The sequence below is a fragment of the Haliotis asinina genome, chromosome 15 (genome assembly GCF_037392515.1).
Source record: "Haliotis asinina isolate JCU_RB_2024 chromosome 15, JCU_Hal_asi_v2, whole genome shotgun sequence".
Lineage (NCBI taxonomy): Eukaryota > Metazoa > Mollusca > Gastropoda > Lepetellida > Haliotidae > Haliotis > Haliotis asinina.
In genome coordinates, this window is record NC_090294.1 from 48,862,908 (window position 1) to 48,876,777 (window position 13,870).

The following is a 13,870-nucleotide window of genomic DNA, read 5'->3' on the forward strand; positions in this document are numbered from 1 at the left end:
AATGAAAAGATTCCTTCATATTGATGTCAAAGATACTTGAAATTCCTATTACTATATATGGCATCATGCAAGCATCTAGATGGGGTTCTGTTATAAAACAAACATTTTCTCCAGAAATACATAGCGAGTCTCTCCAAACAACTTGAAGCTATCAAAAGCTGTGAAATAACTCATTCCCAGGTGTGACAAAAAATCTCAAAGGATCCTATTGCACTAAAAATAACCTACCATATGGCAAAAACATTGTGCTTGGAATCAGTAGCACTGCCATCAGAGGGGCTGTCAGACCAGTACACCATGCTATCAAGAAAGAAGCAGTTTTGCCAGGGAATCATGTTTAGTGGACATGACATGTTATTCAGATAATGTAACAGTAGTATTAACATTGTGATTGAGCTACAAGCATTCTTTCTGTGAAGCCTGTATAAACACATGTTCTGAATTTCAAGACTGACAGGGAAAAGAGTTACTACCTAATTTACGAGTGATGCAGCTCCTAGATGTTCACAATTTTCCTGAAACCTATGAGCAGTTATGAAGGGATTGCCAAATTGACTTAACGCTACACAAATTACAGCAAGTTACAGAACTGACTCACATATAAGCTGATACTTTGGGGTCTGTCTGTTAATTGAAGCCAATTTAAGTCAGTTTCTTAATCCAGCACCAAGTGATGTAGAATCAATTTAGAGTGAGATTAGGGCATATTCTCTCAACTTTGATAATGCCTTTGGAACATTTTTATTTGAGCATCAGAAAATATTAATGCACTGGTAATGAAAATATTCAATGTATTTCTGTTAAATGTAGCATTAACCTCACTCACTCTGCATGTCAATAACAGCAAAGATCAAGGTTAGACTTGTCCTCCATGCTTGCTGTAAGACTCAGTTGACAGACGTAATTATATCCCAAATGTGATGCTCATGCTGTTGATCACTGGATTGTCTGGTCCAGGCTCAATTGTCTACAGACAGCCACAATATAGCTGGAATATTGCTGAGAGCAGCACAAACTAAACTAACTCTTCATGATGATGAGGAGTGGTGAAGTAGCCTAGTGGTTAAAGAGTTCGCTCAACACAAGTTCGAATTCCCTCATGGACAGAATGTGTGAAGCCCAGTTCTGGTGTTCCCCACCGTGATATTGTTGGAATATCGCTAAAAACCTCATAAAACTACACGCACTAACTCATGTTGTTGAACGATCTTCATCAAAGTGAATCCAAACATATTTGTGCCCATTTTAATTTCATATTTTTAGCAATCACCATTATGAGGAAAACAACATTCATTTAAGATATTTGTGAGACAGGCAGTCAAGATATTTACTATACTCATCAAAAATGTAGCGGAAACTGAACTTTCAATTTGGATAGGAAGTGTAAATGTTAAACATTTCAAGGGCAGACATCTTTTGAACGCATCACCATTTCCCTCTATTACCACCCTTAAACAAAATGCATGATAAGCACGTGCACAACACAGTAGTCCCTATGATGATACATGTTCTTAATTTTGACGTTTTTTCCAAGAAGGTCGAGAAATCATTTAGAACATTAACTTTGACACTCATCTTACATCACACATTTGTTAGTGTTTGTTTCTGGTCGTTTGTGTTAAAATGAAAATCATATACATGCAAATGCCATACACCAGTCATCTTTCAAAAGCGACTACATTCCAAGTAACTATGGTTGTAAAGAAGTGCAAATGGTGATGCACTCTTAAAACATTCAATAATATCATATCAACGCTGACTGACTCCGTTAAAGCTCTTAAATATTTTTAATCGTAAATAAAAAAAATGAAGTTCCTCTACTTTCTTTAAACAGTATATATTACAAACCATGTGCACTTACTTACATCAGACCAACATAAAGTATTTCCTCTACTTCGACATATCTCAGGAGCTACTAATTAAAAATCTTTGTGATGATTATAGGCACCAGTTAGCCATTACAGTAAGCAATCTTAGCATTAATGACATACGACATACATAGGTCTACAGATGCTTTTAACAACACCACCATGAACCCTGTACCACAAAACTATCTTAGTGCTACAACCTGTCTAACTCAGACACCTAAGACAGACTTATGACAGCTGTAGAGGATGAAGGTCACTTTCTGCAGCTAGCTCCAGAATCACCTATGTTTCCATTAGAAAATCATCATATGGGTCCTACATAGGGATCATTCATCTGTTGGCATGTGTAAGAAACCAAGCAATTTGTCCAGTTTGGTGATACTGACTTTCACCTTTCTGGAGGCAGAGGCACTGTTGGCTAGGTGGATTAATTTCTTAATTTCATGGTATCCATAGCAAATTAGCTTTTGAGGGAGAGCTCCTCGTCCAGCTAATGGTTACTCACAGGATTGACTTTTATTTCAGCTGAAGTCCTAATGATCAAATGATTTCCTTGCAAAGACATATTTACAACATATTCTGACATTCAGGTGTTCTCCTGCTCACAGACTTTTCCCCTCTATTCAGCTTATATCTCCAGTTCAATTTTACAATCATGTCAGGGGTTCAAAAATATGTTGAAAAGCCACTTTCCACAGGGCATGTGACTTCAAGAAAGTTACTTGTCCTGACTAACTTTCCACTTGCCCTGAGTTTTTGACAAATGCGTGATGTTAATATTCACTGGACCATCTTCCGAAGAGTGATAATTTCACTCTCTACAAGCTCTACTTTGTTACTACTGCAAACTTTAATAGCTTCATCATGAGCAGATATGAAATGAATCCAACATTATTTGCAGTTTCAAACCGTAAGTGGAAATTATCTAGTAGTCCACGGACAAGTAAGATACCATTATTTGATTGCCCGAAATGAAAACTGACAGGCAATGGGGTTTTTTAATCCCTGCATGCAGTTAATGCAGAAACTGAGATAGATTTTTCAAGCCTACTTCAGCGCTTCCCTTTAGTGTCATTACAGAGAAAATCAGGGACCAAGGTTACCTCTTGGAATGGATATCAGTTTCCATGTACAACATAACACAGTCAGTTTCTGGGTGAGAGCACTAAAAATACTGGCAAAAAACATTTGTTCCTTTACCAAATCTATAGAATCTATATAAAATACACGCCTGCCTTGGTGATGGCACTGCTCACTGACTATATACTGGCTATACTCACAGGTGAGTGAGGCAGCACCAGTTTGGTCAGGCTGACATGGATTGACATTTTCTCAGGAATTCCATGCAAGAGCTCTGACTCACAGTGTATGCAATATTACACTGTTCTTACACACCCTGTAAATCCAGGAGCTGTTATATATTAAGCACAAAGTAGCATGCCATGGCGCATGTAAAATATGTCAAACTTTTTCATATGGACAAAGAATCGACCTTTTTCCATTCTTTGTGAAATTTAGCTACATGAAGAAAACAAGTATGAACAGTGAACTTAATCATTATGGATGACGAATCACATAAATATTTTCTTACTCATGATTTGTGTCATAATTGTATAAAAATAGCTAAGAATTTTTATTTTTGTGCATACACATTTTACAATGTGTCTTCAAAGTGTCTTGAAAGTTTTCCATGTCGGTCAGTATTTGACCAAAACCTTACAAAAAATTCACTTTAAAAAAAATATCAAAACTTACAATATTGACAAGATGACCAATTGTGGAGTATGAAGTTAATCCATGATGCGTTGTGGAAGAACTTCCTAGAGCTGGGAGTTTGACTCGCGGCGGCAGGGAATGACACGATTCCATTCTGTGCGTTCAGGAGGCACGCCTGATGGTGACTGAGGCAAAGATGCTCCTATCCCACAATACCTTCCAAGAATTTGGCACCGGTGCCAATGCCAGCAATCCATTTGGATCAATGCCAATGCCTCTCAGCAGGGTTTTTGTTTTGCAACTGGAGATCAGGACATTTGCTGTGCCTCCAGTCGAGTTCTGCCGCTTCCCTTCATCTCCATTGTGAAAATAATCAGTCCTGTACATACGTCAGTAGCACATTGGTCTCCAGACTGACTCCCTCCATTACCCGATGAAAGTCTGGATGGAGTCTGGATGCAGTATATTCATTAATTAGCCCAGCTACTTTATCACTATTTTTTCATTATATTGTGTCAGTAAGATTAGCAATATTCTAGCAATATCACGGTAGGGGACACCAGAAATGGGCTTTACACAACGTAACTGGGTTTTGGCAAGACGAGCAGACACTTTAACCATTTTAAATAAGTATTTGGGAGCTAGGGCAAATGTTATCATATTGTTCATAAAAAATGTTTCCTGTGTAAATGCTCAGGTCTGGATCAGCCAGAGAGGCCAACAACAAACTGTAGACCATGTGACCAAAACAAACCAATCACCAGGTAGACAATGAGACCAACAAAAATGAATCAACAAACCAACCAATTAACACATGGCCATATCACAAACACAAACTAATTAAAAAAAAAGTTTCAAAAAGCACATTCATGCACAATATTTTCAATGACACTATTTTCATGTCACGTATCTTTAATTATTTTTCCTATAAACATTATTTCTGATCATTTACCTGATTAGCCAGCCCTAAAACTATAACCACGGCAGGGAAACAGTTCATGGTAGAATTTGATGTTAATTTATTTAAGATTATTTTCTACTATTACAACTTTTTTATTCAGTAAAATTACAAATTCAAAAACAAATTGGGTTCCATCTGAAGTCCACAAATAGATGCAGACTCAAAGTGTTTAATGAAAACAACAGGAATGTACCTGTAAGTGCTACAATATGACAGAGACCAGTTCCAGTTGTCTGTGAATACATCTATTCTCACACAACAAATGGCCATGTCTGTGTCTCTGTCAACATACTGCACCCGCTGATCTAACCTCCACAGTTATGTAAGACCTGTCCTGGTGAACCAGTTACAGGATGCCCTCTACAAATACTCCACAACAACTAGCACAGATATCTATCTGGGTCCCCATTAAAAAAGAATTGTCATAACTGCATACTTCATCTTTGGCAACAATGTCCTAGAGTCGAGTCCAGTTTCCCTTCCTTTCAATCACAATTAATGCCCACTTGTTGCTGCACTATTATCTTTAAAATTATCTCTTGCTTTCTTAAAGTGCAAACAGCACATTATGGTTTGAATTTTCTTATGAATATCACAGTGCTTCCAATGCTGTGTACAGAACCGAGTAACATAATCAGATTGGATTCTTACACAAACTTCAACAAGTATAAACATATATATTCAATAAACTAATTCTTGGTATTCATCTCCATTCAAAATGCCAAAATTGTCAAATATTGACTGATATCAATAAATCCATTAAGACATCCACATCCTTACCATTTTCCTCACTCTGGTTCTCAGATGTTTCCAATAAATCCACATACACACACACACAACGATGACAACGTTACACAACTGTAATGTAAGTGTGGGACTAGTAAGAAATGCCATATGCTCTGTGTAGAGGTAAACAGTGCATTAAGTGATGGTGTTGCTGTTTGTGTTAAAATGACTGTTACTTCCACGGTGGAACTTCCAGCGTGGAACTTCCTGCTGCTCAGATATGCAGCGCGGAAAGGTCGTCGTGTGTTGCATCATGCAGTGTGGTAGGGAAATTAACAATGTTATACTCTGAGTAATACATAGAAGTTTAACCTGTTAACTAGAACCTGACAGTGACGGCCTGTATCTCCTCATGAGTGAGCGATGAACAAGTGAATTTAAGTTTACACTGCTTTTAGCAACATTCCATCAATATCACAGCAGGAGACACCAGAAATATTTTTCACACATTGTGCCCATGTGGGAATCAAACCCTGGTCTTCAGGAACAAGCGTATGTTTTAACCACTAGGCTACCCCACTGCCTCAAGTGAGTGAGACTCTGTATTTCAGTTAAAGCGGCGCTTATCATCTAAATGTATTTGGAAGTCCTGAAGTGATGCAGATCAAACCTCTGTCTTTTTGGTGAAATCTATGAGCACAGGTAAGCCAAAGTTTGAACCCCCTACCCTTCGCTTTCTGGTGTGCCGAAGGGAGACGACTCATTGCATCTCTCACAGACTAAAATTATTTTGCCATTTCATGTATATCCTAGATGCCATAACCCAGTGACTAAGGGGATTGGTTGGTTAGACTCAAAGACTCACACCTCTGAACAGACCCCTTGAATACAAGAACCTGCCACTAGTAAGTTCTCTGACTTGGTTAATACATAACATGTCAGCCCAATAGTGTGGGTCAGTGATATTCCTAATGAAGGAATATTATACTAATCTACATCACAAGTACATGCAATGCCTTACACAGCACTTCAGACAGACAGAGAGGCAGACATACAGACAGACAGAATATTTCAGTATTTAAGGCCATGGCCCATATTACATAAGGATTTTCACACATGTACTCAAGCTGGTCTTGTTACAGGTATTTTGTCACTGGACAAGACAAGGGAGCTCTTGTAATAACAAAAAGAAAACACTAAAATGCTACACTAAACTATCAAAAATATATACTGAAGATCTAATTTTTATTCATTGTATTTCATATTCTAAAAACTTTATATAAAAACCTTGCCAAACTTAATATAGTATCCAAAACAAGAAATGCACAGATGAGATTCTTTTGCAAAAATGTTGTGGTTTCAAACTTGTATAACTCATCCATAAATAGGCTTTAGTGCATGAAATTTTACAACAGTTTAGAAGAAGGTAATGTCTGTACAACTAAGTGAATACTTTTAGATAACAGTGATGTTGAGGGCAATGGTGATGACGTTGCATGACTCCAACGTTGTGGTTCCTGACTCTCAGACCAATCTCTTTCAACCTGTCCCATACAGTTTCACCGGACATCCTCTAAAGTCTTGGCACCGTAGCTGCTGTGCTTTCACACATGGCAGTACAATCACACAACTCTAGTACCCGGATGTACCGATCTTGGACTGCAGTGATAAGTCAAGGCCTGCCTGCATGGGTACGGTCATTTGTTATACCTGTTTGGTAGCAACGAGCTGCATGCTATGATATCTTGCTCAGAATAACATTCAGACGCCTGGCAACCGAAGACTGGTAATCTCCAGCATGCACTCTTTCAATGGCTATGTTCCTTGTCGCACAGTCAAGACATGATGTAGTGATTTGAGCCTGGACCTCTTCAAAACAAATGCCGATTTCTGAAAGTATGTTGGATTCTTATTTCCAGACAGTAAATGTTCTTTGATGCACAGTTTCTACTGGCAGGTGACTTCTGTTGCCTTGTGGCAATGTCTCTCTGATCTTTGTAAAAAATCTCATCAAAATCAACATTTTCAGGTAAAATCAATTTGTTTTACTTGTGCAATTGTGTAAAATCATGTTATCATCCCTTTTTTACATATTTTGATGATTGTTTGAACACAGTAGGTAGTTAATAGATTTTCAAAAGTTCAAATTGCCTATGCATTTACTTTTTAAAATAGTATATTAGATTTTTATCAGTACTTGCTATAATTGTAACAAAATTGTCTATAGAAGGGTTATTTCTTATACTGTTGAGTAAACATTCTCTTCTTTCAGTTTCATAGTGCTGACAAATCATCAAGACATGAAATTCATCTTCTACAAGAAAGAGATTTTTACTATGAAAACATAAGCAAAATCTGTCATCAGCAGTTAAACTACAATGCCTCCCTGTTTTAATAGCTACAGCACTTCAAGCTCCTCACATAAACAATATGAAGTTCACTTAAAGACTGTCAACACTAAGTTACCAATGTGCCACTAAGAATTATCTGCTGTACTGACTATTGGTAGAAATATTTCAGTAATCTAAATTTAGCCAATACCTCTAATGGAAGTTTCATCATAAATCTTCCCACTGTAGCAACAACTTGAATTTGAATTTTTAAATCATTTGAACCATTTAAAACGAATGCTATCAACTATAAAAAAAAACAACCAAACAAAACCTATAATGGCCCAGATATAACCACAAATGTAGAATAACCTATGAACCAGTTCTGACATTCCAATCGTTCTCTCAGCCCAATACGTTACTGCTAACTACCTTGGCAGTAAACTTACCCAATGTGAATAGGTTTGTGCTCAAGACATTTGTGTATATACACACAGTGATTGGTGAGCAATTACAGCCCTGGAATCTGGCCACTACTGGTAGAAGGATGCAGTCTGGAGGTGTCTGCTGGCAGACTTGCCGTGGTAGACTTGGTTCTGTCTGATGGCTTGCTCATCAGACATGAACTGAAGCTAAAAATGACTGTCAAGGTCTTATGTTCAGGCTAGGCCTGCATCAGATAAAATGCCGCAATTAATGGTTAATAATTTCCCCTTTCAAGATATCAAAAGTAACGAAAACACTAAAACCTATTCCTATCATCACAACCAGAAGCTGCATCCTTTTTAAAATTCACATATGCTTTCTATTTGACTAATACCAAACACGAAAAATGGTCTTCTCTTTAAAATGAATGTAATACCGTGTATCCTTGAATTTAACCAAACAGGACTAACAGAACCTTCTATCTTTTGAAAACATTCCACCTCCACGTCTGGATGGCCTACTTCCCTGACTGGAATCTGACACTGTCTTACTCCACAAGAGAGCCATGTATACATGATGGAGAGACACATGTAATGATGTCTCATCAGTTTTATGCAAAAGCTGAACTTAAGCAAGTCTAGCCAACACCAATCCGCTGAAGAAATCAACAGGTGTGATGGTTCCATAACAAGTGAGAGAATGGTATTTATCCTCAAAGATATCCTACAGGGATTTTTTGCAACATGTCTGACAGAACTATTAACTGACTTCTTGTTGCTGTGATTACTATGAAATTATAGAATCATAGTGTGGCTAGTTGCAGCATTGAGTGTTTGCTGATATTTAACTTTCTACGTGATACATTTCCTTCTGTTACAATAAGTTTAAGCCAATATAACATTAGTACACAACTAATTCTGATTGGTCACCTGATTCCGATTGTCTCCTCTTATCACATCGCTCATTTCTGTGTAAGTGATCTTTCTTTCATCAAAACATGAATCACTAAAGTTGCATTAATTTCGTCCCAACCTGCATCTTGGATTTACCCATGGACTGGGACTGAGCTTCACAACTATCTGTCTTCATTAGTTTATAAGCTTGTAAGTCTGACCATACAACAGATGGATAGATGGAGCAGGAAAGAATTGTCAGTAGTGAAAATAGAATGTCTAATACTGTGTGTAAATCATAAAGGCTCATGTTTAATGTAAGAGGAATTTTTTTTCATGAAAATGGATGTGAAACGGAATCCAGTATTTTGTTCCAATTGCATCAAAGAACCAGTCATGATACAATGCAAGCCAAAGTTCCAGTTAATTTGAGCTATACGACTTACGACTGTCATACATTGATTGCAGCAAGGAGCATGATATAGGGTAATTGATGCAGTCAGTAACGGAAAAGAAACTGTAAGCATGGAATATGGTCATGCACATCCTTTAGGCTTGGACTGGTGAAGGGGATGCATGTTTATGAAGCGTTAGATCATAAGTTGTACATGTTTCACTTGGAGATGAGTTCAATGAATATCTCCTGGTACAGTAATACATTCAATATCCACTGTTTTCCGATTAGGTCCAATATTTTCACCCTGTTTGTTTCCATTATTTCATATTTTATAGTTGCTCTAGTTTCAGTACCAGTGTTTCCCAAAAACATGCTCTCTTGTTTAGAAGCCCATGGCTATTGTTTGAAATTATTTTTCCACATAGAAACCTGTGGGTTTGTATTTAAAGGGGCACTGATGCGGAGCAATTTCCGTGGACTGGTGTAAACTTTTGTTATTGTTTTTCTCCCGTGAGTACCCGGATGATATCCCAGAATTCGTGACTGGGTCGTGACCTCTGCTGCGCAATCCGTAAGCGCAATTGATAGCTTAATTATAGACAGATCAACTGAGGTGAAGTCATTTTTACTTCATTCCAAATGTATTATGAAAACAAATGAAACACTTTGAAGGTTAATCATCTGCCCGTGGCAGAAATGGTAAAAAACTATTAGGACGGAAAACGTCTCTATATTTTGTCTCATAACCCTAGCTAGTTTATTGTCATACTAGTATGATTCTGAAAATTAATAAAAGAACACACGATCTGCTTATACTCATAGTAAATTTCTAACATAACAGCAACATTTATACATTGTATAGAATGCCAATGTGGATCCTATTTCACACACATACGCGATCTAGTGTGTTTTTTTCTGTCATACAGATTCTGCTGAATGCTACAACAAATAAATTAAAACAAAATGCAAAAAAATGAATGTAAAACAGACTAATTTTATAGCAACGATGTCAGGCTACTACCTTGTTCAGGAATGTATCCATCAATATCCACGTAAAAGAAATCGTATTCCATTCATCTGCAGCTGGTAAGTAATCCTGCTCTGTGTCGCGTGTCTTACAACTGTCTCATTTGCGAAAAAGTAACACATCGTTTCACGTCTTTCGTTGGTGAAAACCAGATAAACCTCTGATTGGTCTCTCAAGATAGCACACCTGGCAACTAATTGTATGATGTCCACTATTCTAAGTAATTTAGTTAACCAATAATGAACAATCAATCAATCAACGTAAGGGTGGTTAATTCTTTGAAGGGAGGATGTTGTTTTTGCACTTACACTTTACGACAGGGTGTAGTCATCTACACACACTGCCTTTTGACAAATCCGCTAGAAGATAAAAGTAATTAATCAATCAGTGAGTTATCGGTTAATCCTTTGATCGATGTTTGTTTTTGTAACTTAGTTGATAAACCCTCTTGCATCACTTACATGCACATATTACATAACATACAATACATTTGCCATTACAGACCTTTATTTATAATGTTGAGTATTTACTCCAGACAGGAGAAATGCCAAATGGGAACCTTTGTTGAGTAACCGAAGTGGTGTTACTACTAATTATACCTGTTATAAATTCATGAATTGACCATCAAGAGAATGATGACAAATAACACGTGTAGGTTTACACCATCAAACGCGAGTTACAGCAAGGAAGATGTAATCTCTGTGTCGCATGCAGCCTGAAAACACTTATGGGCCGAAACTGTTTTGAGGATACCAACGGAATTTCGTTACATAAGGAATACACACGGGCATTTGCTGTGTACTTGGGTAAATAGGTGAAATAAGGGTTTTTTACGTAAGAAAATTTTCAGATTTCTCTACCAAAGGCAAAGTCATCGTTTTTTGTTTACGAATTCAAATAAATCAACTGTGTGTTTTTATTATCATAAATAATAAACCATTGTAGCTACCATAGCTACCAAAATTTTCATAAGATATTTGCTATCACAGCTGAACCAACACTCAGAATTACCTAAATATAAAGCCTTGCAATCTTCCGTACTGAAACAAATGGCTACGTGCCTGTAGACATCATATTTTCATGTAACATGATTAAATATCAGGTTAAAAACACTGAAATAGGATCAAATTGGATCAGTAACTATACCATCCATGCATTCGAAAAGAACTACACTGCTGGGATATATGGTTACGATCAGACAAGGAATACCATGGATATTTTTAAAGAAATGGCATATGATGGGCATCCGGCCTCCCGACTGTTTAGGTGAAGAAATTCTGCTAATATGGACAGGAGCCCAGTTCCTTTGTCCGTCACGGTCGAAGGAGCGGGCGCTGACCAATTTGTGGTTTGATTTCGTAATTAGACCGTTGGCGAGAAACAATATTCGCTCCGCATCAGTGCCCCTTTAATTTCAAAGTGTATCAAATGATGGATCTGACCAGTCAACTACAAGGGAGCTCAGATACAATGTAGGTTTGAAGGAGGGTGACCGGAATGTATACGATGAAGCCGCAAGTGACATTGATGATCCTTTCGGTGAAACTGAACTGTTTGACTTGTTAGAAACCCTATAGAAGACGACGCAAGCGGCGTCAACTGCACCTTTGTGCAGCAGACTGATCCATTTGAATCCCATTGTTCTCATGACCAATTTTTAAACATTGCAAAGTTTACAAGACTTATATTAGAGTTTGTATACATTCCACTTCATTGCATATTCATGAATAAATTATTAATATATTGCATTATGATTTTTTATTCCATATGATTGCCACTTTAAAAAGATTTCCAAATAGAAGCCCATGTTTCCGGATATAAGTCTGGGCTTCTGTCTGGTGTCAAAGTTCACTTGTTAAAAACCCTATTTTCTGTACAGATGCCCTTGTCTTGGTTTTGGAACACACAGACAGGGGTCATCACTGATACACTGCTTTCCACCTTTTGATATTGACAAATATTATAAGCAACTAAATAAAACATCAAATATGTATTCCAACATCAAACAGCTGACCCGGTATCATAACAGTCAGTTGGGTAAGTGTATGGCATGTACTGTACTGGGGTTTTGGCATAGTTCCTGTAACTGGCCTACCACTGTGGACTGAATGCCATATAAACAGAGTAAAGTTTTAGGGAGTTAGATTCCAGTGTGAGTTCCAATGGATATACCAGACATTCTCTGCTATCTTGCTGTTATCTTGTGTGTTTGGCTAGAAATAGCATCCCCAAAACATGCTCATTAACCCAGCTAGAGAGCTGTCAGAGTTGCCTCCCTTTGATACTAGGTATGACCACACCCAACTGTGAATATAGGTACAAATGAATTTGATTATTTAGATAAGCCTGAAAATTACTTTTTCTAAACAGTTGGTACCAACTTCATTTGTCTCAGACACATTGTGAATCTGTGAAAAATAACAAACAAGGAACAGGAATCACGTGATTCAGGTCATTGGATGAATGAATGAAGCCAAAGCACATTTAAGTCTTCTCCCAGGAGTAACAGATTACCACTACAAAAACTTTTGAGTAGGGTGGTATATATATTAAAGAGAAAAGTTGGGTCCCTGGTATCTAATTGATAATATTGCAGCTCGTAACTAATTACTACATGTCTTAACGAAAACAATGTACTCAACTAAGGCTAGTTCTCAAACATTTATGAATAAGGACATGAAGTATTCATTTCATTTTCATAATTACTGGTTACAATACTTCAAAAACATTTGTAACCTCCACATTTGTTTCTGTTGACAGGTAATGCTTCATTTAAACCAGCTGAATCAAACACTCTGAGGCAGCATCCATCTGTAGACAAACCAACACAAGGATCATGGCTTACAGAGTTCTCTCCCTTGTTCCACCAATTCCATGCTTTACTGTGAAGCTCTCATTTCTGATGCTGTCACCAGTTTGAATTTTACACTGACAACTGAGTTCAGTTTACAAACAAGTGATAACTATTGCTCATATGCAGGCTACGATCAGTTAGTAGCAAAGGTGACACAAGCATGGAACCCACAACAAAATATTCTTATTAGTTTCGTACAAGATTTTTCTAAGTTATCTATGTCTTACAACATTCCTATGAGTCTCTTAAAAAATTCTTATGTGTCTTACAAGATTCTTATAGGCTTCTAACAAAATTCTTTTATGTTTCCTACAAGTTTCTTACAAGGTTCTCATTTCTAACAAATTTCTTATAATATTAGAAGATTCTTATAAATTTCTTTAACATTTCACATTAGTTTCTTGCAAGATTTTTTATAAGTTTCTTATACATTTCTTACAAGAATCTTATAACTCTCTTACAAGACTCCTCTGAGTTTCCTATACATTTCTTACAAGAATCTTATAACTCTCTTACAAGACTCTTCTGAGTTTCCTATACATTTCTTACAAGAATCTTATAACTCTCTTACAAGACTCTTCTGAGTTTCCTATACATTTCTTTTCAGTTTCTCAAATGACTATAAAATTTCTTAAGTCTCTTTTAAGTTTCATACAAGATTCTTATACAGTT

At 37.0% G+C, this 13,870-nt stretch overlaps 1 protein-coding gene across 6 annotated transcripts in view; it reads right to left on the minus strand.

Annotated features, from left to right (window-relative positions):
• The window catches only part of LOC137265338 (golgin subfamily A member 4-like), a 135,481-nt gene that overhangs the window by 100,921 nt on the left and 20,690 nt on the right, over positions 1 to 13,870 (minus strand). The window contains exon 1 of one of the 6 annotated variants that reach the window (XM_067800720.1): positions 3,624 to 3,805. The exons of the other annotated variants lie outside the window; for them this stretch is intronic. Within the exon in view, the coding sequence (XP_067656821.1) occupies positions 3,624 to 3,737 (114 nt within the window). The 5' untranslated portion in view covers positions 3,738 to 3,805. Of the gene's footprint in view, positions 1 to 3,623; positions 3,806 to 13,870 lie in introns of those variants that run through there. 6 annotated transcript variants of the gene reach the window in all.